The sequence below is a fragment of the Mandrillus leucophaeus genome, unplaced genomic scaffold (genome assembly GCF_000951045.1).
Source record: "Mandrillus leucophaeus isolate KB7577 unplaced genomic scaffold, Mleu.le_1.0 Scaffold20, whole genome shotgun sequence".
Taxonomy (NCBI): domain Eukaryota; kingdom Metazoa; phylum Chordata; class Mammalia; order Primates; family Cercopithecidae; genus Mandrillus; species Mandrillus leucophaeus.
Genome location: NW_012102032.1, coordinates 3,700,094 through 3,726,633, shown reverse-complemented (window position 1 = coordinate 3,726,633; position 26,540 = coordinate 3,700,094). Strand labels below are relative to the sequence as shown.

The window sequence follows — 26,540 nt, the reverse complement described above, 5'->3', positions numbered from 1 at the left end:
TCTTTTTTCTAACTTATGTTATTGTAACATAGTATATGATACACAAAACATGCAAAATATGCTTGTCTACTGTTATTAGTAAGGATTCTAGTTAACAATAGCTTATTAATAGTTAGGTTTTGGGGGTATCATATGTTATATGCAGATTTTTGACGTGCAAGAAGTCAGTGTCCCATTCCCTGTGTTGTTCAAGAGTCAACTGCACTATTTTGATTACAATGTAGGTCAAGAAACTGACTAATTTAATATTTGAGATTCATTGTAATGCTTTCTACAACAGATCATAACTCATGTGCATTTTACTTGGGCAGTGCCCTAAATAGAAACACAACTGGAGGGCCGGGAGTGGTGGCTCACACCTGTAATACCAGCGCTTTGGGAGGCTGAGGCTGGTGAATCATGAGGTCAGGAGATCGAGACCATCCTGGCTAACATAGTGAAATCCCATCTCTACTAAAAATACAAAGAAATTAGCCGGCCGTGGTGGCGGGCACCTGTAGTCCCAGCTACTCGGGAGGCTGAGGCAGGAGAATGGCATGAACCCGGGAGGCAGAGCTTGCAGTGAGCCGAGATCGCACCACTGCACTCCAGCCTGGGCGACAGAGCAAGACTCCATCTCCAAAAAAAACAGAATAGGATGTGGTTGGGTTGTTTCAGAGAAGTGCTCCCAGCATTCCCTAGACTCCTCTCTACTGGGGATACTCTTCTCTCCTGAGGAAAGACAAGAGTTCAGTTTGATTTTTAGAACACAATTAGAAATCTTGGTTGCAATAAAATGAAAGAAAGAATGTGAGTCAGTGGTAAGCTTTGAAAGGTAAAACTACAAAAGGAAACCCTATCCGTTGATGGTGAATTTTAGAAGAAATTCCAGAGAATCTCTTAGAATGTGGCTGCATGCTCGTCTAGAAGATAGCCTTAAAAAAAGAAGAGAACATGTCTTTGGCTTATCTATGACTTGATATCAAGTAGAATAATGAAGAAAAGTAAAGCATTGAATATTATCCACATGAAGAGAAATAATCTAGAAGGTGATTAGAGAAACAGAAGAAATCAAGTAAAGTAAGAACTTAGATATCACTGCACTTCTGAAATATGCAGAAACCAGATAGTTCAATAATCCTCACACAGCGTGGGTGAGAGTACACCTGGAGCACTTCCTATCCTATGCTTAGAGGTCTTACTTTGTAAAAGAGATTAACACACAAGAAGTTCAAAGCAGGCCAACAAAAGGGTAGAGGGACTTGAGGAGATGATTCACAGGGAAGGGCAAGGGCCACCTAGATGAATACTTTCGAGAATAACAACAAGGGTACCCGCAATAGTTACCTCTCTAGTAACTGGGCTGCTCCAGATGCACTGGCTCCATTGAAACACCAGCTGTGTCTTTGAACTTTAGGACTCTTGGGGTGGATGGGAAATAGCCCTCTTTCATCCTCCCAACTGCTGTTACTTTCAGGGTTGTGAAAATCTGTGAAGGCACAATGGTTCAGCTATTCCACCTTATCTAGAGAGTTGAAACTCCACCACAGAGCTCTCCAAAGTGGCACATGGTGCTGTGCAGGCAAGTATATAGAGAGGAAAATGAAGTTCTTTATCGGTTTGCCATATAATAAGTCTGTTTGGACAGATTGACAGTATATGGAAAATGGATAAGAAACACTGATTTCCTTCCTCACAAGATACCACTACAACCCCTTTCTGCCTTCAGTACCTAGCAAAACTAGCAAATATTAAACAGGATCTGAAATTCCTTTGGGAAAAAAATACAAGGAAATGACTTTGAGACAGCCAAATAGTCTGTCAAAGCATGTCTTACTTATCCAAAGATAATGGAAACATGATTGTCAATACAAGGCAATATAATGTGATGTTAAGTTCCCTAGCTTTAAATGTATATACAACTCAAACTATTTCTGATCAGAGATCTGGTTCCATAGTCAGATGTATCCAAATCCACTACCATAGCAATAGCTATGAAGTTACCCCTTACGCCCCTTTATGAGGGACAGTTTATTATTGTGTATACTTGAACTCCTAGAAATAAATACTCACAGTTCCCTGTGACTGAGTTCCCTCTGACTGAGTAATAAGTAATTCTATTATTATGGCAATTTAATCAGAAAGCTATAGAACACAAAAATCTGAGAAATATTCTTTTGGAAGAAAGATCATGTAACTTAGTCCCTCACTATAAAGATCAGGTGTTAAACTAAAAGAAAAGAGTAGACTGCTTTTGCAGCCTGAGAAAAAGAAAGGTGGTTTCTCTAGCTAAAAGTTTATAGATGATGCAGGAACTGCTGCTTAGAAACTACTTTCTAAACAAACTGCAAAGGGATGACTATAAACATTTTATCAACATATTACAGTAAAATTGTCTAAGAAGCTGCTTCACTATTAAGGATAGAGAAAAACCACAGATGCTGTGATTTCAGTTCTTCTCTTTCATTTTCTGTAATTTGTAATTGTCTCTAAAATCTAAGCCTTCATTTGACAGGAGGGGAAAAAAGGATCTTTTTCTGATGGGAAGACACAACTGTTAGGATGTAGCCTGGCATGTATTTCCACTGCCTGTTAATGTAGCCTGCAGAAAACTGTCTTCAGAGGAACAACAGCAGCAATACACCAACTTATTCAACAAAATGATGATTATTTTATCACACTTATTGAAATATAGACAGTGAACCTGGTGTAGCATATGACATAGGAGGGAACAGGCCTGCTCATCAAAATCCCAACCTAAAAAAGACTGACATGATATGGAGGATACGGAAATGATAACAACTGTTGATAGAAGAAACGTTTGACTTGATAGTGGGCATGGATTTTCAAATAACCCAAAAATGAAAATGAGAGACAAAAAACAGAAGGACCATCATGTAGATTAAAAATTTTTTTTTTTTGAGACGGAGTCTCGCTCTGTCGCCCAGGCTGGAGTGCAGTGGCCGGAGCTCAGCTCACTGCAAGCTCCGCCTCATGGGTTTGCGCCATTCTCCTGCCTCAGCCTCCCGAGTAGCTGGGACTACAGGCGCCCGCCACCTCGCCCGGCTAGTTTTTTGTATTTTTTTTAGTAGAGACGGGGTTTCACCGCATTAGCCAGGATGGTCTCGATCTCCTGACCTCGTGATCCGCCCGTCTCGGCCTCCCAAAGTGCTGGGATTACAGGCTTGAGCCACCGCGCCCGGCCAGATTAAAATTCTTAAGGGGCAACATAGTCAACACAACTGAGGAGAGATGAGCCCGCAACCATTTAACAGGAAAAAAACTCAGATCCCACATGCTGAAACAGACAAGCCTCAGACAAGGCTGAAACAGAGGGAAAGAGGTCAGTCTGTGAGGAGGTCAAACTTAACTGTTTTCCACTAAGTACAATTAACTAAAATAATGAGTGGAAGAGCAGACTTGAGGGGGGAAAAAACAGAGCGGGTACAGTCCTAAGGTTATCCATTTTATTTGTAACCATGCTCTCAACAGACAAAATTTCAAAGGTTACATATTTAATTTGGCTTCAGGGTCTTCAAAGCAAGCTATTTTTAGAGACTGGTCTGAGGTTTGCTTAGAGTTAGCAGCTTCCTCTAAAGGATTGAAAATGAGGATTTAGAATATTCTCTCTATAGACTATATACAATGTGGACTATGTATATATGTATGGAATACATCTATACAATATATAGATATATTCATTCTAACCTAAACATTTTTTATCCTTTATGTACACACACACACACACATTACCCTACCATAGTAGTTGCTTTTGTATAAAATCAAATATGATGTTAATTTCAAATAATTCTCTATCAGTGGTTGGTATGACATACACAATCTTCAACTTCAATTTCCTTCAGAACTTGCTGAGTTCCTTTGGTTCTGATGGAAAGATTCAGGGTTTTGATTTTCTAGCTTACCTTTATTTGATGATAGCTAAGCTTAGAAATTAAAAAACAAACAAAAAACAAAACACTGTGTGTATGCAGGAATGCAGAAATCAGGGTAGAGATTGAAAGAAAGAAAAAAAAAAACACTGAAAACCTAGAGGGTGAAAAATAAATGTGTGTGTACAAGCAAACTTTATTACAGGATAAACATTTAAAATGTGAAACAATTCATCAACTAGGATTATGAAGAATGTGCCATTTTTTATGAAACACAGCAACTCCACAAACTCAGAAGGAAAGACCAAAAACATTAAAAGAAACGAGATAATTCTACCTAATTCTCAAATACAACTGCCAATTACAGAATAGGATATTCTGATTAGCACAGGTCGTTAAGTAGTAATAAAAGTTTTTGGCCAGGCATGGTGGCTCATGCCTGTAATGCCAGCACTTTGGGAGGCCGAAGCGGGAGAATCAACTGAGGTCAGGAGTTCGAGACCAGCCAGGCCAACATGGCGAAACCCTGTCTCTACTAAAAAAAATACAAAAATCAGCTGGGCATGATGGCAGGTGCCTGTAATCCCAGCTACTCAGGAGGCTGAGGCAGGAGAATCACTTGAACCTGGGAGGCGGAGGTTGCAGTGAGCTGAGATCGTGCCATTGCATTCCAGCCTGGGTGACAAGACTGAGACTCTGTCTCAAAAAAAAAAGCTTGTGATGAGAAAAGAAAATAGCTTTTATATGAGGAATGCAAGTCCTTTTAATTATCAGGCCCAGAGAGACATTAAAATGAGACCGCAATCAAGTCCTACTTCTCACTTTAGGCTATGTTATTCATCTCTTGAAACTGCTTGCTATTGCCACAAGTAGCTATAGATTAATCTAATAATGCCACACCAGACACTATAACCCATACCCTATAGCTTAACAATGTATAGCCAATTACTAATCAATGTTATTTCTGTAAACCAATGAGAATTCCTGACAAACAACTTGGTATTAGCCCACTCCCTAACCCTCTTTTTTGCTTTTAAAAATCCACTTGTGCCCTTTCCGCCATCTTTCCGCGCCGCCACACCGGTGCGCATGAATGTCCTGACTGATGCTCTCAAGAGCATCAACAATGCCGAAAAGAGAGGCAAAGGCCAGGTGCTTATTAGGCCGTGCTCCAAAGTCATCGTGTGGTTTCTCACTGATGATGAAGCATGGTTACATTGGCGAATTTGAAATCATTGATCACAGAGCTGGGAAAATTGTTGTGAACCTCACAGGCAGGCTAAACAAGTGTGGAGTGATCAGCCCCAGATTTGATGTGCAACTCAAAGATCTAGAAAAATGGCAAAATAATCTGCTTCCATCCCGCCAGTTTGGTTTCATTCTACTGACAACCTCAGCTGGCATCATGGACCATGAAGAAGCAAGATGAAAACACACAAGAGGGAAAATCCTGGGATTCTTTTTCTAGGGATGTAATATATATATTTACAAATAAAATGCCTCACGGAAAAAAAAATAAAAAATAAAATAAAACTAAAAATCCACTTGTAACTGCTGCTAATCAGAGTGTATATTCAGGGCAACTTGAATCTAGGCTCTGGGGTTGCAATCCTTAAACTTGGCTCAGATAAGCTCTCCACTTATATTAATTTTGCCTCAGCTTCTTCCTTTTAGGTTGACAGTGATTTATTTACCTTTCTGAAGACCAGGAAGTCCTTATAAATTCAATCTGTACTGTTGAAATCCTTTCTTCAATGTATTGGTACACTTTCCTGCCTAAATACATCATGTTGAACAAAAGTTAGCCTTTACTTGGTGTCTACACTACAAGGATATCATTATGGTCATTTTTGGCATGAAATAATTTATGTTCTAAAGTATAAGAGACTGGGCTAAACTTACAATGTCCCTGGGAAGTTCTTATTTGCTTTTTAGGTTCATTACATCTGCTTCTTTTTTGATGTATCTCTGGTTAATAAGCATAGTACAGAAAAATTCCAGTTATTTATTTAATGAAAAGTATCCTATAGAACTTTGGTTCTGGACTAAGGTACAGAATAGGAAATAAAAACTCAAGTGATCAGATATTAAATTAACTTTGCCACCAATATTGCCAAACTGGAACAACGGGGTATCTGAGGACAAAAACACATTTTCAGAAATTCCACCCATAGAAATGGAGTCTAGCAATCATTCATTCTTAGCACTGTATTGCTTAGTATCTCAAGACTTTGTCCAATAGCCTCAATAAATGTATAAAGATATCAAGAGGTAAAGGTCAAAAAAGGAACCATGAACATCAAACAAGGCCGCTGGAAGTGACCCAAAACATCACATGCTGGGCTTTCCTTTTTAATGATAATAACAGTGATATTGAATGTTTATCCTTGCCTTCATTTCAAAAAGCTTCTAATTCTTTGCAGACATCTCTTACTAATCTTTATTAGGCTTTGGGAAGAAAACAGTTTTCCCCAAGAAGTGCCTTCGGAGAGGAAGGAGGCTTCCCAAAGCCAATAAAAAGGAAAATGTCTGCCCTTCTCCAGGTCTTCCCCCACCCCCGCCTGCCACCCCACTGGTCTCCTAACTCCCACTGTGTTGTACTGGTGATTGAAATGAATTATAATACCATGCAAGTGTTGAAAGGATAATAATGGTAATTCAGTTTGTTTCCAAAAGAGTTATAAGCTGTGTGTGTTTAATCATAACAGGGAACAGGTAAGTAGAAAAGATGAGGAAACCCGTAATTACCTTTATCCCATTATTTACTTATTTTGGGAAGAGACTTCAAATTGGTAAAGTTACAAAACACTGAACACAGATTTTTTTTTTATACTGCAGACTGTTAGTCTCTGAGAAGGCTCAAAGGATGGTCTTTACCTGAAAATTTTTTCAGGGACACAAATATTTGGTAGATGCTATGACAAAAACTCTGCTTATTCTTACTTTGATCCGATTCTTCTCAGATAGGGAATTGAGAGTCTCAGAGACTTGTGGGATAATTTCCAAGCAGGCTGTAGAATCGTATCTGCTAAGTTTCAAAAAACATGTTGGGACCAGCACAGTATAAAGAACTGGGTAAAGTAGTCCCCTTCACAATCCTGAACTCCTTCCCTTCTGGTCCATAAAAACATGGCTTCAAGCTACACACCAGAAGTTGAAGCATCAGCCTTCTGAGCAACTGTACCAGAGTAGCAGCAATTTCTTTTCTTTTTTTTTTTTTTGAGACAAAGTCTCACTCTGTTGCCCAGGCTGGAGTACAGTGGCGCCATCTCAGCTCACTGCAACCTCCACCTCCCAGGTTCAAGTGATTCTCCTGCCTCAGCCTCCTGAGTAGCTGGGATTACAGTTGCGCACTACCACGCCCGGCTAATTTTTGTATTTTTAGTAGAGACTGGGTTTCACCATGCTGGTCAGACTGGTATCGAACTCCTGACCTCATGATCCACCCACTTTGGCCTCCCAAAGTAGTAGGATTACAGGTATGAGCCACCGCACCCGGCCAATAGCAGCAATTTTTAAAATACTCTAAAATTTCAAAAAGGGAAGATGTAAGAGTGATATATAATGTGATTCTAGGATCCCTCAGAATCTGATAAATAAAAACTTAGAAAGCAGCTGCTTTGTGTCAGTGATCACCTCATTGATCATGAAAGGAAGCTAATGGGGTTACCGATATGGAATAGGCACTCATACAAAGGTCCAGGGCAGATAAGTGATTCACCGTACCACAAGCAAGGCAGTAACAGGTCTTAAGTTCTCACCCCAGAACTCATACACTATTAGTCATTCTTTAAACCACTAAGGCTACCTGTACTACATTATGGTAATATTTAATCAACATCCTTGACCCACAAAATTTTGAAGCTAAAGCCTTGTCCTTTTGGCTACATTAAAAATATAGTCTTGCTTAGTTGTGTTAAGCTGATGCCAAATTGAATGCAAATAGGTTGACTGAGCCTAAATCAATAACCTTCACACTTAGTAATATTTCTGATAGTAATTAGGTGAATAAGGAATAACTCAAGTTTAATTATTATTTATTATTATTATTAATTATTATTAATAATAATACCTAACATTTGCCATTTTCAAAGACAACACTCACACATTATTTCATTTCAGGTAGTCAGGCCATTTATTACTATTATTCCCATTTTACTCAGGAAGCCACAAGCTCAAAGAGGTTAAGCAATTTTCCTTCAGGTCATAAAGCTAAGAAGGATCAGCACTGAGATTAAAATACAAGTCTACTGAGAACACTTTTCACTGTAGGATGTTGCTCCTCATTTTAGAATACCTTTTATGCCTTATTATCATATTATATCATTACATATGAATCCTGTGCAAAGATCACCATTTGGTGGGCATATTGTCTTAATTATTTGATTGGTGATAGAAATTATGTTCCTAGGTTAGAAGGCATCCAGTTATACATAAGTTAGAAGATAATGAAGTAACTCTGCCCTGAGGGAACCCAAGAAACACTCTAATATTCAAAAGGAAAGAAGTTCTTATCTAGGATGTCAGATTGCCTACAAAACAACTGCCTAATCACAGAGCGAATGCTGGTGACCGTAGGGTAACCTACATTTCTGGAAAAGGAAAAAGCAACTGGGAGAAACGGTAGTTTCTCACCTTAGGAACTTTGCATGGTGGTCTGACTTCAGAGATATGTTCCTGATCTATTTTGGGGAAAATATACTCTCCTTCATGTTCACTAGATGCAGAACTGTACAGGTAATTTTCAAATAATAAATATCAAATGATTCATGCTTATTAATAGATCCTCACAAAAGTCTTGAAAACCAGGTAAACCAGAAAGTTACTTCTCCTCCGTTTGTTAAATTAAATAATTGTTGAATGTCATGCCAAAGACTATTTTACAACTCAACTGGAGAACTAGTGGTACTAGTCCTCCTGATGTTGGGACACCCAAGTGTTTGGGTATGCACCCACTGTTTGGGTGCCAAGCACTAGCTTCTGTGTAGAGTTTAGCTACAAGAGAAAATCAGATCTTCTGGCAGCACTTACAAGGCAGGTGCAGTCATAAAGAACTTGACTTTTGATTCCATTGTCTCTGCCAGGACAGGTGGTATATTAGAAGTATGGAATCTTGCCAGACAGGCTCTAACTCAAACCTCCCTTTAGAAAACAAAACAATAAAAATGGAAACAAAATGCCAAATCCTATTCTATACCCTGAAGATTGACATTGCTTGAAAAACTAGGGCATTTTATATAATACATTCATTTGTTTTAAGCCTACATCAACTCAAGAGAAATAAGACTATGAAAATGAAAAGTCAGTTGCAGGCTGGGCTCTTTCCTTATAAATTCAATTCCCTGTTCCCCTATATAACCTAAGGGACACTTTCATTTCAGTGAATTTTATTTATACTTTCCTAGCGTAAAAAACAAAACAAAACAAAACAAAAAAAAAACAAACCCTATAATCTAATACCTGCATAGGAGTAACACAGGCAAGTTAGCACTGCTGAGTAGAATAAAAACCTTTGGCAAATCCTACTTACTTCCCAGATCCTACCTTACCTTCCTAGTACAAACTAGCACATCTCAAATTTTTGAGAATAGTCAGTTGATGATTCCGTGAAATAGATGGTCTTTCTCTAAAAAACTATAGCATGTTTGTTCAGAACCAGGTAAAAACAAAAGGATTGTTTCTAGTGGCAAAGATAGACAATTGATTATTTTTACCAGGTTTGTCTCCAGGGCAAGTCTTTGTGATTTATTGATATGTCTCCTGACCACAAGGACACCACGAGAAGACTCAGAGGAAGAACGCTCAAAGGATCCCTGTGAGGGCACTGTTAGCTGTCACCACTGGAAATACTGAGCATTTCTGGTGTTCCTGGAATCTATTTCCAACCACTACTCTGTGGTTGTGATGAAGGGATAGGAAGAGATTGGAAATCTTCTAGAGCAAACGCTCTCTTCAGTTCATAACCACAGAACCAAGATAAAATAACAAGAATGTACTTTGCCCAAGGCATAATTCTGCCTAAATCTGCCCTATCCATCATTTTTTCTCCCCTAATTCTTGTTTATGTTGTTGTTAATCTGCTCGAGGAAGGAAAGCTGGATAATCTACAAACAGGTTCCGGAAAGGCTTGGAAAATTTGTGGATTCAGAGAAAGTTATTTAAGAGGGAGCCAAAATCTCTGAGAACAATGCCCTATAAATGTCCCAAAGTGTAAGAACCAAAATATTAAATGAAATCGTTGTTCTTACCCAAGAAGATAATTTCTTAAAGTTATAGTCTTAATTTTCTTGGAATGATAAATTGTCTATTCAGGCCCCAAAGATGAGGCTGTGACGCTAATACTTAACGTGGTGGTTGTGTCTCTTCATGCCTGACTCAATCAGTTGAAATCCAAAAGTAAGTTCTTCCTTGATTTACCTGCCAAGACCTGAGTTCAGGCCCTCAGGGTGCTGAGGTTTTCCTTTGTGGGAGAAAATGACATCATCAACACCTCAGCGACACTAGGGAATGCAGGGAATGTGGCTCCCAACATTTGGTGATACCATCAACTGTCCTGGGAGAAACCCCAAACTCCTAAGAGTCAAACACTGGTTTAAAAAAGTTTTTTTTGGGGGGGGGCAGAGGGGGGAGGTTGTTGTTTTGAGTTTATTAATAGTGTTTGATGTTTCCAAATATCAGTTTTAAAAGGGAAGATAAGTTAGGGGGACCTCTTCCGGTAAGTGTGTACTTCAAGAACCAAACATACATGAATCAAGTCCAGACAGGGCAATTCAAGTCATTTGTATCTTACCAGGGCACATCCAACCAAGGAAGAATAAAGATTTAGTTATATTAGGCTCTCTCCCAGCTCTGAGATGAGTATATTCTTTGGGGGACTTGCTAATGTTGCAAGTTTGCATTCAAAATAAATTCTAGGCACTCACATAATCCCCCAGTCTCCTCCAAACTTTCTTTGATGTCCAACAACTAAGGACAAGGATCTTTGATTATAAAACAATTTCTTTGGTTGGAAGAAAATTCTTTGCAGGGTGTGAACAGCAGGAGAAAGAAAAGGTTTTTCTGAAGTGCAAACTAGTTGGAAACCCCCTGGGGAAAGAATCTGATTCCCAGTCTTTGAGAGGAACAGGCCTGCCTGTACAAGCTGCCTCTGCTGAAGGCCTCTAAGAAGGCGCTTTTGTGTCTACTGTATGGCCCTCAGCAACAGCACGGCGGCCCTTCTCTTTTTTTTTGCCAGCGGAAGTTTTCCAACTCTGGGAATACACAATGCAGAAAGTCACGGTTTAATAACAAGGCATAGTTACTAATCAGATGGCCCCATTTCCACTCCTCCTAGTTGCCTCCAGATGCTTACATACTAGAGCTCTATCCCCCTTGCCCCATGGGTGAACACCCACTAGCTGCTCTGAAATCTTATTTTTAGTATAATTATTCAGCTTATCTCTAACAATTCACTTCACAGAGTACTTAGGATCAGAAGCATCCTACTCCTTTTACTTTCATGGCCCAGGCTGGTTCTAGGTTGTCTCTGGCTCTTTCCGGTTTTTCCAAAGGCTAGATTCACTTAGGTGCAGGTTAGTGATTGAAGTCAGTGTGCTCTGATCATTGGGACAGCCTTAACGAAGGATTTACAATAAGGGTCCTCAATCCACTACAGATATTTTAAAATATGAAACTCCAGAGAAAGGCTCCTTTTTTGTGTGCGTTAACTGGAATGTAAAGACAGTACAGGACCAGAAGACTGGGAGTACAACTGAGTCTCATGCTTAGTTCTGCTACCTATTTATTGTAAGACATTAATTTAGTCAGATATCACCTACCAAACAAATTTTGTCTTTGATGTCCAACAACTAAGGACAAAGAAAAAGAACTAAAAAGGCAAGATACATGTCCCTTTAATATATGAAATCTATTTCTAGAATAAGCATAAACTCTAAAAGTTTAGAGCTGGAAAGGATCTTAAAGATTATTTAGTTCTCCCCCAACCCTACACCAACAGATGAAAGATTAAGTGACTTGCTTTTACTTAAAATGATCATAAGGTGCCTATGCACTTTTCATACACCCCAAGGGGGCAATCCAGTAATCCCAAATACTCACTCATGATAATTTTTAAATGTTTAATGTGTGTCATAGAGTTCACTAACTTTAGAGTAAAATAACCTAATGTCATAGTGGATGGGTACATTCTTCTTAAATGGTTCTCTATACGCCTCACATTATACTAAAATCAACACATTTTAGGGAACATGAATAACACATTTATGACTAAAGTCAATAATAAAAAAAGGTGCTGAAAACAATTTTTGTTAAATAGAGATGATATTCAAATACTCTTCACCTTCTACATAAAGGGTCTTAGTATTTACTTCTTCCCTTATGGAATGCAGTTTGCAAAGAATTAAAATCAAGCTAGTTGAGATAAAGTCAAACAAAACTTCCAATATGTTGAATTCTGTTTAAAGCTAAATTTACTGTTTTAACTAAAATTTAACAGGGACTGATTGGCACATTGTAGAAAGTCAGATTGCAACCTGAAAAAAAAGCCATGGTGTCTCGTCATTCTAGACTCCTAAAGACAATGCTATAAAGATGAGTATTATACACATGGGAATATAACAACCTGTAATTAACTGATAACAGTAAAAGGTTAGAAGGTATGACTGGGTTGTAGTACTTTTTTCTCTAACTTTAAGCTACTTGAAGTTGCCTGGGTTAAAATTTAATATTTTGTCATTTGTTTTTTCTTTAATCATAGAGAATCTGAGACAGAATTACCATAATCACTTGAATGACTCCTGAAAAAATGAAAATCAGCACCCTAGGCCAGAAACGGTAGCTCATGCCTGTAATCCCAGAGCTTTGGGAGGCAGAAGTGAGAGGATGGCTTGAGCCCAGGAGTTCAAGGTTATAGTAAGCTCTGATGGTACCACTGCACTCCAGCCTGGGTGACAGAGAGAGGTGACAGGGAAAGACTCTGTCTCTAATGACAACAAAGAAGGAAGGAAGGAAGGAAGGAAGGAAGGAAGGAAGGAAGGAAGGAAAGAAAGGAGAAGAGAAGAGAAAAGGAAAGAGAAAAGAAAAGAAAAGAAAGGAAGAAAGAGAAAATAAATCAGCACTCTAATGCATTTATGCCTACAACTACATCTGGCATTCAATACATAATGCCTCCCGCTATTTAAGTTGATTCTCCTCAGGTGGACTAGGCTAAGGTGCTGTTCTTTGAATTACTACAGTATCTGTCACAGAATTTGCTACAAATAGGAAAACCACATTATAAGGCATCTAGGGAATCCAGCACATCTTCCAGTCTTGGTAAGATTCTCAGCCTAGACTTTATAAACACGTGATATTGCTCTGCGAAGATCCAGGACTACAGACCACCTGATGTGCAGTGATTCTGTGGCAGAATAAATGACACAGCACCACATAAAAGTATTGCTAGACTGCGGTGAGGTATTTTTTGTCTGCTCACTTGTTTTAAAGTATGCCTTGTAGTTGACTAGGGATCAAAGAGGAAAGAGGCCCTGCGGCAGTCTATATCTTCTTAATGGAATGTTCAGGGGAAAATCTCTGCTGACATCTGCTTTTTAATTTCCCTGCAGTGACCCCAAAAGGTTTATAATAAATAAATAAACAATGCTAAAAATATTGGCCAGTAAGATACAGCAACAGATTGGAATTCTTTGATAAGCACTAATCTGAGTTCAATTCTTCATATATAAAAGAGAAGACTGGACTGACTTTTTTTTCTGGCTTGAAATTTGATGATTATATTTCACAAATGGAATATTCTGCTACTTTTCCCTCCCCTCCATCAAAACTGTATTTTACTCTAGGAATGGAAAACTGAATAGGACTTAATTCCAATATAGGGCCAATATACTCCTTCAAAAGTTAAAGAAACTTGACCACAAGAATTTTAAAGTCAGATCATCAATATAATTCTAGGTATAAGATATTAAAATAAGGGAACACAAAGCCCAGATCATATAAAAGATGTTTTTCGTTGTTTTAGAGTAGATAATACATAAGACTGTAGAAAATGGTTTGGGGGGAAAAAACGAATAGAAATCTATACATTTTTTTGTTTTGTATTTTTAGAAAATAGCAAAATAAGTAGACTTAAAACATAAGGCCTTTAGTCTCATCCAAATTATTCTACAGAAGTAAAATACCAACAGTGTTTCTCAAATGTCATATATTTATGTATGTACAACAATACCTTTTTGATATACTAGCATGCACAAAAGTACATAATAATTTAATGTGCTATTTAAAATTATAGTTGTATTATAGTCAGTTTCCATCATGACAGGGTATTCTAGATTTAAAGCAACAACAACAAACAGGAGTCTTGAAGATAGTTATGCTGCCTCTGCTTTAGATTCAAAGACCGGAATTTTTTTATTTTTTCTTTTTTGAGACAGGGTCTCATTCTGTCACCCAGGTGGGAGTGCAGTGGCACAATCTTGGCTCACTGCAACCTCTGCCTCCCAGATTCAAGCGATTCTCCTGCCTCAGCCTCCCGAGTAGCTGGGACTACAGACGTGCAATATCACACTTAGCTAATTTTTTAATTTTTTGGCAGAGACAGGGTTTCACCATGTTGGCCAGGCTGGTCTCAAACTCCTGACTTCAAGTGATCCACCTGCCCCAGCCTCCCAAAGTGCTGGGATTACAGGCGTGAGCCACCGCACCTGGCCTAGAGATGAGAATTTCTAAATATTGTAGTCTAACTTCTTATCTTGAGGAATAATGTGCCAGGCCTTTGTGCTTACAATTTTTTAAAAACCTTAGTTTTTAAATCATTTTGGTTGTTCTGGTGTTTCCAAGTTTGTAAATTAAACACAGATTCCAATATATTAAAAAGTATAGCACAAAATAAAATTTATCTATGAACTGTAAAGTTTAGAACCCAGATAAAAAGGGTAAAGTAGCTTATCTGTCATTCAAAACAAGCAAGCAACAACAAATCTTGGCTTTAAAAAATATATAAAGTTTTCCATTAGAGCAAATAGAAATTTAAGGGCCCAAAGAACCCTGCCCTATGGAAAGCAATGGAGCTTAAAGAGTGGAAACTAAAGACATGAGAAGAAAACAAAAAGCTACAGTTTGTTTTATACCCTCAGTTTTACTGAATGTAGTAACTAAACAGACACATAAAGCCACAATGGTTCTACTAATCTCAAAACATGTGAGTAAAATATCTATTATTCTTAAGGGCCTTTCAGTGGAACTGTCATGCTGAAGGGATTGTAAGCATTTCTTGAATTGATGCAGTTCCACTTCATATTTGGAGAGCAGAATTCACTTATTAGACATAAGAAGATCTTTGTCAGACATCATTTTTTAGTTCTGGAGTTCCTTCACCTAAGGTCAGGCCACTTTCTTATAACTGCATCATAATATTGTTGTTTGTCTGACTTCAAGTAATATATACAAGTACTTTTCAAATTAAGTAAACTGAAGGTAAATTTGTTTTGAGAATTTGGTTTAATTTCTTGAAATAATTGGGATTATGTTAGGATAGTTGCTCTTCTTTGGAGTCCTTAGATCTCTAGATATGTCTTACAGACTCTCTCAACTCACTGAGATTTTATGCAAAATTGTGTATGTTAAGTATTTGTGTGTATTTTGTGCCTATGGTCAATAATGATTATCACATTCTCAAAAGGGCCTGTGGCACACACAGACAAGATTAAAAACTGCTTTAGGGTATCTAAAAACCAGAATTGGTAATCACAAATTTAAGTACTAAGAAGGTAAGGTCCTTTGGATGCACGCTAATATCTTAAAATCAAAGGTTTAAAATCAGGACCTGAATAATCTTTCTTGGAAAACCAGAACATCCTAAACAGCAAGGTTTAAGCTATCGAACTAAAGAAAAAATTCTAAAATCCTGTGTAAAGGAGCACCTTAAATATATCGATTACAGCCACATTTATGATTTTTGAACTAACAAGAAGTCAGAAGAGTAAAGGAACATAGCCTGCTATATCAAACCACACACACTCAAAATAATCTACCTTATAACATACTTTAAAAACGTGACAAGCATGTTTTATTCTAGAGTGATCTCCCAGCCATCAGAGTTACTTGGTACTACAATATTCCTTATATTCATTAATAAATATTTACTGAGTACCCACCATATCCAAGGACTAAGTATACTTAGATGCTAAGTATACAGCTTTGAACAAAGGAGACAAAAATCCTTGCTTTCACAGAACTCATATTCTACTGTGGGGAGAGAGACAACTACAAAACTAAAACATTATAGCATGCCACATCAATAATTTTGTAAAGAAAAATACAGCAGGAAAGGAGAATAGGAGTCCTCGGGTAAATAGGAAAAGGCCTTTAGGATTTCCACTCAGTAGAACTGACCTCTGAGAAATCCACATCTTCAGATTCCTTAAAAGTTGATTACTCTCCTATCTCCTGCAAACCAGACTGGCTCAGTCTCTGTGCAACTTTGTTCTTAGATGATTTACTTTCTTTCTCTTTCCCAGTATATTTCCTTTTCTGTAAAATGGAGTTAATAGCACCTGTTCTTACCTGGCTCCAGGTATGGTGAATCATTTTAAGCTTCTTGGAAGAAAATTTCTACATAAATTTAATGGAATATCATTCTCACAGTCTTCTCTAACAATACCCTGCTACCAATTCTGGTTCCTAACAGGATATTACTCATTTATAACATTTTAAAAAATCTACTGTAATTAGCAATTTGAAAGTGATAAAAGGGAAAAAAACATTTTAAAAATCCAATAAACTCTTTCCAATTAACAAAATGTAAAGGCTTTTTAATAAAACAAAAACAAACAAGCAAAACCATGACCTCCAGGAATACCTTGTGTCTTAGACAGGGTCTCACTATGTTGCCCAGGCTGGTCTTGAAATCCTGGGCTCAAGTGATCCTCCCACCTTAGCCTCTCACGGTGCTGGGATTACAGGCGTGAGCCACCACACCTGGTCCGGGAATACCTTCAATAATGCAGACAACATGGCAAAACCCTGTCTCTACAAAAAATTAAAAAATTAGCTGGGCATAGTGCTCCGTGCTTGTGGTCCCAGCTACTTGTGGGGCTGAGGTGGGCAGATCGCTTGATCCCAGGAGATCGAGGCTGCGGTGAGCTGTGTCTGCGTCACTGCACTCCAGCCTGGAAGACAGAACAAGACCCTATCTCAAAAAACAAAGAAACAAAAAAAGTAAAGTAAATTATGGCTAGTTTTGGGATAATTATAATACACACACATATTTACATACACACTTTACTATAATACAAAACCCAAGGAAATACCTACCCCCTTCCCCCGCCCCCTACCCCCTGCCAACCAAGAGTCTGCCAAATGAACACTAAATAGCCTGATGGGAGCAATAGCCAGGGACCTACTTCATTCACTACCTCCTATTAACCAGATATGTATGAAGCTGAACTTACAATTTTTTTTTTTTTTTTTTTTTTTTTTTTGAGACGGAGCGAGGCTGGAGTGCAGTGGCCGGATCTCAGCTCACTGCAAGCTCCGCCTCCTGGGTTTACGCCATTCTCCTGCCTCAGCCTCCGAAGTAGCTGGGACTACAGGCGCCCGCCACCTCGCCCGGCTAGCTTTTTGTATTTTTTAGTAGAGACGGGGTTTCACCGTGTTAGCCAGGATGGTCTCGATCTCCTGACCTCGTGATCCGCCCGTCTCGGCCTCCCAAAGTGCTGGGATTACAGGCTTGAGCCACCGCGCCCGGCCTGAACTTACAAATTTTTGTTGGATACAAATTTTTGTTGAAGTACAGAACTGTTATATATACAAATCTGTTTGATGAGAACTTATTAAAAATTATCATTGAAAATATTCTGCAGCTTCTTTCTCTTTCCTGGGTGCCAGGCTTCTAACAACAAAGCCGAGTCTAGAATAGAAGACTCGAAAGCCATGTCAGGAAGGCTCTGAGCTGGGATCATAGGAGGCAAGCACCTAAGAATGTTTGTGAGCACAGAGGAACTGTGTCTGATGGTATACTCCTGACTACATTCCAAAGTCAATTACTAATTAATTGGATTTTCTGCACCTTCATTTACATAAATAACAGAGTTGACCATACTTTGAATATCTACTCTATACTTCTTTTAAAGGCTGGCATCAAACAAAATCACAAAATTTCTATTTTAAAATTTCTGCATGGAAGGAACTCTAACTTGAGCAATGTCAGTTAAATGCATGCTATTTCAATGTTTATTATTTCAGGTTCCTATATTAGATAACTTAACCTAGACTTTTAAAATGAAGAGAAAGATGACAAAATATGTTACATTATAAGGGAGATACTGAGTAAACAGACATTGTGATTTACTAATATCTTTGCAAATGAAACACAAAATGAGAGAAATAGAAGAAATACAGAGATTATTAGAAGGTAGCAGGATATGATGCATTCTGCATCAATCTCAGATAATAGTACTCATCATTTTCATTCCTTTCTACTCTGGAAATAAATTTTTTATACAAACTCTAGACTGATGTTCTCTTCATCTGTGGCATTCTTACATATACAGTATTTTAGAGCTGGTAAAGCATGGGCTCTGCAGTTCAAGTTCCAGCAACACCACTTATTAGATGATAATAGTTAATACTTTGACAGATATTAACATTTTAATCCTCAGTTTGCTTATCTGTAAAATGTAAAAAATAAAGGTACTGAATTTCTTCTCTCATGAAATTATTATGAGAATTCAATGCGCTAATACATGTAAAGTGCATAGCAGAAGTTTGGCAGTATTATATTTTAATTCCTCAATTTCACAGACTGGAAATCTGAAGCCTAGAAAGGTAAAAACTATTTTGTCCCAAATCACACAACTATTCATATTTATAGTGGCAGCATATTCCTCTGTGTGTGGAACTAAAAGTCAAGTCCTCCAAGTCACAGTTTAGATACTTTGCCAACTATAGTTTGCAACATAGGACTGTCTCTCTAGCTTTGGCCAAAAACTTAAAGTTTCAGGCCCTGCCTACAAATAATGTAAAAATGCAAGGATGGGATAACTATGTGCTGACTAACAGGTAAAATTAAGAGGCAAGCAGAGACATTGTGCAAAGGGGAATTTCTCCAGGAAGTGTTCACTGCTACTGGCCACGTGCTAAACTACCGCTGCTCCCATGGTAGGTCTGAAGCCTCAGGGGAATACATTTTAATCTTGATCATAACTTTATCCTGGAGTCTAAGAAAATCCAGGACAACCAGCTGAGCAGGAAGAGTGTGATAGTTAGAGAACTGGTGACATCTCTTGTGCTACACTAAGATCCTCTTACTCTTTTGCTCTGAGAAGAAAGAATAATTTTGAGTTGTCCCTTGAAATAATATTTATAAATAATAAGCAGGATTGAGAAATAAAATATGACTGTAATCATTTTTAGAAGTGGTGGCAATAATATTCCTTGAAATAATAGAAACAAACATTGATAAGAGGTAACCAAACCAGAAAAGTGGAAATTAGACAATGAATCAGCTCCAACACTTTTCCTTCTATAATGGTATAAAACAGGAGAGAAAGAATATATTCCAATGTGAATAAAAACAGTAAGAAGTAATCACTATCATTTAGTCCTTTTTATCAGTCACCGCCAGGTAATTAGGAGATCTGAAAAGTTTCCTTGACCTGGATTTTTGATGGTTATTAAAATACGGATCCAGAATAGCAGTGGAAGGTAATCCTAAATGTACAAATTCAGTGGAAAACAAAAGAAAAATAAAAGAGTGGAAGGAAATCAGAGAAGAGGAAGAGACAAATATTTTGGCAAATGTAGGGGAAACCTAAGAATTAGACAATTTAAAGACAATGACAAAGAGTTGGAATGATACAGTAATATACAGAAGCAACTCTTGGGCAAAATAGAGAGGAAAATAATAAAATTTGGACGGTACTAAAATGAGATGTTCTGAAATCGAAAAGAGAGGACTTGAGAAATAGAAGGGCAAAGGCAACAACACTTCCTCTTCTATTTTGACTTTATTCTAGCGCTTTTAGAAGAATATTACAATTTATAATTTTGAACATACCTTGTAAAATAGATCATTACTATTGGCAAGGAAAAACCTAAACACAAACAGTGAGGGATAAGAATTAGAACAAAAATCATCAAAACTTGACTTTCAATGCCCTTGTACATACAGCCATCAGACAAAGTTGAGACAAAATTCTTTTAGAGGCAATTCTACGATCTATTTTACTATTTAACAAATTGGGGGCACATTGTCAAGGAGGGGTCTCCTTTTATCTAAGAAAAATTAAAATCATAATACAAATGAAAATTCAGTTAGTTTGGTCCTTATGAAATTGTCTGTATGCTGAATTAATTGAGCAAAATGTAAAGAAATGTCTGCTTTTCAGAAATTATGTGAGAATTCCAGAAATAACAACATTTTTTTTAAATCGCTGTTCTCATAACTGTACATTTTTTGGCACATAGCATCCTCAAGTTTAAAAAGATTTGACTGCAATCTTTGGAGACAACTAATCTTAACAGGCAACTAGAATAATTCGTAGGTAGAAGGATTCACAGAATTATCCAGAATTCCTCAAAACCAAAGAGAAGACTCCTTTTAGATTTGTGACACCAGGGTACAGCTCTCCACTAAGAAAGTTAAAGTACAGCAAAGCACATCTCTAGAAGATATAAACAGAACTTCAGTTAAATGGAAGGCTTGGCTAACCATAGTTCAGTAAACCTGAGTTGCAGTGTAATCTGATAAGGAACAAACAGCATGGATTCCAGAAGTGTAAACCATGTGTCCCTAACACACTAGAGTTCTTTGAAAGAATTAATCAAAAAAATGGATAAAGAAAACCATATATATAATTCAGAAGCTTGTTTTATAAAAATAAAGTTTCTCATAAGAGGCTACTGAGAAACTTTAATAACTGCTGTAGATTAAAAATTGATTAACAGACAATAAACCAAAACCAATATGGAAAGTATCCAGAAATTAATACTAAGCTAGTGAAAAAGCTTATTTAAAGACCTAAAAGAAGCATATGTGGACAGAAAGGTGAAGACTAAAAAATTGCCAGTGACATAAAACTACCCACTGTAAAGCCTGAAAGTCTTTGCTAAGGTATGATGAAATTCCCTCTTCACAAAGTAAAAACAATACTTAATGTATAATGATAGGATCAAAGTTAATAGTTTAAAAAACAAAAAAGATTGGTAAGATTTGCCAGAGTGAGAAAAAGGATAGAATAAGAGAAGATATGATAAAGATTGATAAAATAATGAATGGCAAAGAGAATGCCAACTGGTACTGTTTACTTTTTCCTTTATGAAAACACAAACTTTATGTAGAGCTTTATGATAATAAGATTAGAACTTAAAAGAATACATTTTATGGACCACATAATTAGCCCACTGAACATGCTATCACAGGATATCAATAAGGCACGTATGGCTCTCAAAAACTTCAGTGATATCAAAATATGACTAGTAAAATTACTTATGGTAAAAACTAAAATGGAGCACACAATTCATGCTTTAGGGTATTAACTAGGCAAGGCCAGGAAGGAAGTTTCCTTTCCAATTGCTGTAGTATTCAAGATGATTTATGATTTTAGCTTTTAAGTATTCCTAATTCCATTTTAGAGTCCAAGTTATCTTATTCAAAAAAATCTTATGCCATTTTTCCAGATATACTCTTCTTTCCTATTTTTCTAAATAGCAAAGCCTTCCATTTTCACCTAATTCTCCTTCTACTTCATTTATCCCAGCTTCAAAATATTGCCTAAGAAGTGATAATGAATAAACACTAAACCATATATTAAAGAATACATGTTTGGGAATAAGTTCTATAATTTGTTAAATTTTCCTATCTTCTCTAAGTAGACAAAAATTAAAATTCATACAATAAATTGGTTCTGTTCATAGTCTGTTCATATCACAAAATTAAAATTTGAGTTTGGATGCTAAGATGGATCACATTTAAGAATATTTTAACCTGTGTCCAGTAGCTACAGCAAGAATTGTTCTTTTATATGATAAATTTCAATCAATAAGCAACATCATTTTATGGAGTAAGACAGCGGAAAGACCATTAAAAAGGTACAGCCCTCTAGGTTCTGTCTTTACTATGGGGAATGAGCAATTGGTCTATGAAATGCTATGGCCCCAGTCATTTCATGTATGAATGAGTTACAGGCAACATTCACAGCCTAAAAGCCTAAGAATCTGTGTCTGAAAAACTTGGCAGATCAGTAAAAAATATGTTAAATTTAAATTCTTGAAAATGATAAAATTATGTGTGGATGAGGCCAAAGTGATCAGGAGGCAGGTTTACACCTTGTGTCCATTTTGTAATCCAATCCTCTCCATTTTGGGCTTAGCAATAGGGTGCCACACGTGGTGTAAGGCCTGCCATAGCATTCAAGCTTGACTGAATTTTAAAAGTGACACAGTAATCAAATATGCTCCAAGGGTATTCCAGAATTTCAGGTGCTGCTGACCATTAAAATCAACCTTCTTAGTGCTTACTTCAATTTAAACAGGATGTAAAGTACAATCCTCATGTCAATTAAATACAAGCTCATATACTTCATCTATCAAAAATTAGAGCCCAGAATATATCACTTAAAAAAAGGTATTATGTGTATCTAAGTAGTTATGCAATATCAGTTAAAAATAAGCAGATAATCTTCTAAAATATAGGATTTATGTATTTCTTCCAGAGTATAAAATAAGAATTTGCTTTAGAATGCCAATAAGGCAGTATCTACTCTTTCTATGAAATAGAAAGCTAAGCAGTAGAAGCCCATGTATGGTATTTCATTTGGGAGACAAAAGAAGAAAGGCATATTTCAAACAGATGGAAAGTGAAATATAATAAAGTTATACTTGCCTGCATTAATTTTCCTTCTGCTGGAGTTATTTCAGCAACACCAGCAAACACACCTTCCAAAGTGAGATTCAGTTTTCCTGTGGGGTCCATTTTCAAGGGGATCACTCTGATAATAGCTTTCTGTTCTGCTGATCTTTCAGACTCCACCGCTGCTGCCAGCACCAGTCCTGTGCGTCCAAAGCCTGCCTGCAGGGTAGCCATCAGCAGCCAGGGCCAGAGGGCAGCCAGCTGCAGCTGGTGGCCACCACTCATGCTACCAGCTGCAGCAATGCACTTCAACCATACATACTGCTTCCACTAGCTAATACCAAATGCAGGTTCTCAGATCCAGACAAATGGAGGAAAAGAACATTTATGCTTCAGTTTCAGAAAGCCAAGTCGTAGTTTTGGCCCTTCCTTTCTCTAAAGTTTATTCCCAAGAGCAGGTGGCATTCCTGATTGGGCAGAGAAGAGGATATTTTCAGCCCACATCTGCGGCAGGTATGTCATTTTCTCCCATCTTCACTGTGACTAGTAAAGATTTCACCACTTTTCTTTGGAATTTCCAACTTTGCTCGTGATTGAATGTCACATCGTGAATTTGTATTATGTCAGATCACTTGGCATTGCTCTTCCATATGCATCAAGTTGCCAGGCACTAAACCCAATGTTCACGAACAAAACAAGGCAAAGTAAACAGCTACGGCCATGCATCAAAGGTGAGAGTGAAGAACTCCAGCTCAGAAAAGGAAGAGATGGCCCTTTTTAAGCCTAATATGTGTCAATGGTAAATGACTAAAAACCACAAGGAGATTTTTTTTTTTGTTTTTTAATGGAGGAGAAGAGGGAACAATAAAAATTTCAGGCCACACGTTGATATCCAAAGATGCTACAACATGTATTAGAAAAATTTCCACATTAAACTGTATTTCAGTGTAGCCAGGGTTCTAGGCCCACTGCATTTACATACTTTTCGTGAACTTAGACATACCATAATTTTTAATGTTTTACCAAAATTTGCCTATAAATTAGGTGCTAATTTATGTATCTTCACACATTACAGGATAATCCTGGGCATCACAACCTTTTCCAACTTTCATAATTAGAGTATTTGAAAAGGTTAGCTTTCCAATTATTTTTCCAGTTAAAATTCATATTTCTATCTCCGTTTTCTTTTCTCTCTTAAGGATTCTTGATTTTATTCTCCAGCTCGGAAATGCCGAGCACTTTGATTTCCCATGAGATGCTTTTGGAAACTACTTTAATATCCAGATTTTATGATCTGTAATTTTCTAGGTTCATAAGAAAAACAAAGGACTATTCCTAACATGTTTTCAAATTCCTTGAGGGGGTGGGGAATAAAAGGTAGGGAGAGCAGGGAGGCGATTAACCACAGGCTCTAGGTAGAATACCTTGAAAAAATACAAATAAGCTTGAGTAGAATAAATCTGTGCTATTTCCAGGCACTATGAAAATTTGGGTCTTTGTACAAACACAGAATAAGATTTTTAAAATGTGCACCCTTAAGTAAATAGAAATACACTTCACCCACAAAGCCCTCTGTGTTCCAAGGTCAAGTTTAAAAATATTATAAAGTCTTCAGAACAAGTGCTGAAAAGCCAAGCAATTGAACAACATGAACCTGTTATATAGATTCGTTTCTTTTGCTGAGGCAGAGGGAGGGGAGAAAAAAAGAATTTCAAAAGAAATCTGCAAACCTGTTGCGCTGTCGGGCCCACTGGAATCCACGGGGGTGAAACAAATTCAATTATGCTTTTACAGATCCTGCTCAAAAAAGGTTTCAACTGTTTAACCAAGTACAGCTCATTCTTCCACCTTCTTACTCTGCAACCAAACAAAGTGCCCCATACTACAGGTAGGTGCCGAGAAATTCCGCAGCCTGAAAAAATAATCCATGCAGGTCAAAGGCAGAAATTTACTCCAGGATGAGAGATGCTGTCCCCAAGAACTAGATTAAACACTTACAGAAAATCCAAAATCATTTCTGAAACCTCCTTTCTAATAAAAGTTCTTTTTTTCTCCAAACAGCATATAAAATGACCAAGTCTTGAAAGAGAAAAGGAGCAAAGTAGCAAATACATCAACAATTCACTATCAGAAACACAGAAAATCCCAGAGAGAGAAGGCAGTATCTCTGAATCATGGATGGACTTGGAAAGTTCGGAAGGATTCGAGTGCTTCCTTTCAGAAAGACAATTCTGGATCAACTCCCTAGAGCAGGAAGCCTGTGGTTTGTAATTGGTGTTCTAGCTCTGACTCCCTCCCCTGGGACAGCAATCACGCTCTCTACCTGCTGACAAAGTGAGGGTGGAGCTGCTAGAGGCAACCACCCCCCACCCTGCCCCCCTCCTCCTGGTGCGCACACACAACACTTACTTAACCAGACACGTTCTTTTGCTCTCTCCCCTCCCTCAGCTCCTCTACTCCCTCTATTGAGCCACAGCTAAACTGCATCCAATTTGATCCCCAGTACCTCTCTCTGGGTACGCAAGCAACCACATGCAAATCAGGGCCACTCAAACATATCTAAGCAGACTCTGCACCCAACAGAGCATAGATGATGGTATGAGGAAATAAACAGAAAAAAATAAAGGTAATCCAGAAAAGAATGGACACAAGGTTTTGCAAATATAAATTCAAAAGGATTTCTGCTCATTCCAAGTTTGAGTGTCTATAAATGGCAGAAAGCCAGAATGAAGTGATCCTGTGCTTTAGTACTTACTGATTTACTGCTACTTATGTCTGCTACCCTGGGAAGGGCTCTGTCCATTTTATGCTTAGCATTTCTTCAGCTCTTACTAATTTAAATTCAGTAGCTCTGTCTAAACTGTGCCTATATGGAACTTTCAAATCAGGGTCATATCAGAGGTCTGGAATCCAACTGTTATTTTCTTTTCAATCTTTGAGAGGTGAAATAATACTATGGATCAGACCTATGCCTTCAATGTAAGACTCCAAATAAGTCCATGTCATAAATACAAGCAAAAGGGTAAAATATGATTAATGAGAAAAGCATAGGCAAAAAGAAAATGAATTTCTGGCTAATTACCACATTCATGAACTACAATCCTTATTACTACCTTGCCATTAGAAATAATACAACAGTTTCTAATACATTTATAACATTTGAAGTTTCAAATTACCAAATTATATTTTGACGTGGTGAGACATTTTATTTCTGAACTGCTGCCATAAACTTTCAAAATTATACAAATGAACAACAATGTGGATATAGTTAAATCTAGTGAACTGTACACTTAAAAATGGTTATGGTAGTAAATTTTACATGTTTCTTACCTCATGTACAAATGAATCTCTGATCATCTGTAAAATGCCGATGATAATAATTACGATAGGTCTGTTGTAAAGATTAAATGACATAATGCCTCTGAAAGCAAAAAGGATGAGTAGTCTACTGACCTTCAACATTGTTTTCCCTGTAGATAAGGTTTATGAGAGTAGTTTCAGAATTTCAGACCTAATAACTAACCTAGATCAAAGACAAATTTGAAAATAAATTTTTTGTTTATTTTTGTTGTTTGAAACAGGGTCTTATGTCACCCACACTGGAGCACAGTTGTGCCATCATGGCTCACTGCAGCCTTGACCTTCATGGCCTCCCACCTCAGCCTCCAGAGTAGCTGGGACCACAGGTGCGTGCCACCACACCCTGCAAACTTTTTCTTTTTTTTTTTTTTTTGAGACAGAGTCTTGCTCTTTTGCCCAGGCTGGAGTGCAGTGGCGCTATCTTGGCTCACTGCAAGCTCCGCCTCCCGGGTTCACACCATTCTCCT

The 26,540-nt window shown here is 37.6% G+C and overlaps 1 protein-coding gene across 5 annotated transcripts in view; it reads right to left on the bottom strand.

Annotated features, from left to right (window-relative positions):
- The window catches only part of RNF43 (ring finger protein 43), a 63,329-nt gene extending 38,291 nt beyond the window's left edge, over positions 1-25,038 (bottom strand). For 2 of the 5 annotated variants that reach the window (XM_011979200.1, XM_011979203.1), the window contains exon 1: positions 22,747-25,038. In XM_011979200.1, the coding sequence (XP_011834590.1) occupies positions 22,747-22,998 (252 nt within the window). In that variant the 5' untranslated portion in view covers positions 22,999-25,038. Of the gene's footprint in view, positions 1-10,117; positions 10,201-22,746 lie in introns of those variants that run through there. The other 3 variants (XM_011979201.1, XM_011979202.1, XM_011979204.1) reach the window with 3 other exon arrangements.
- Positions 25,039-26,540: the final 1,502 nt, after the last annotated feature.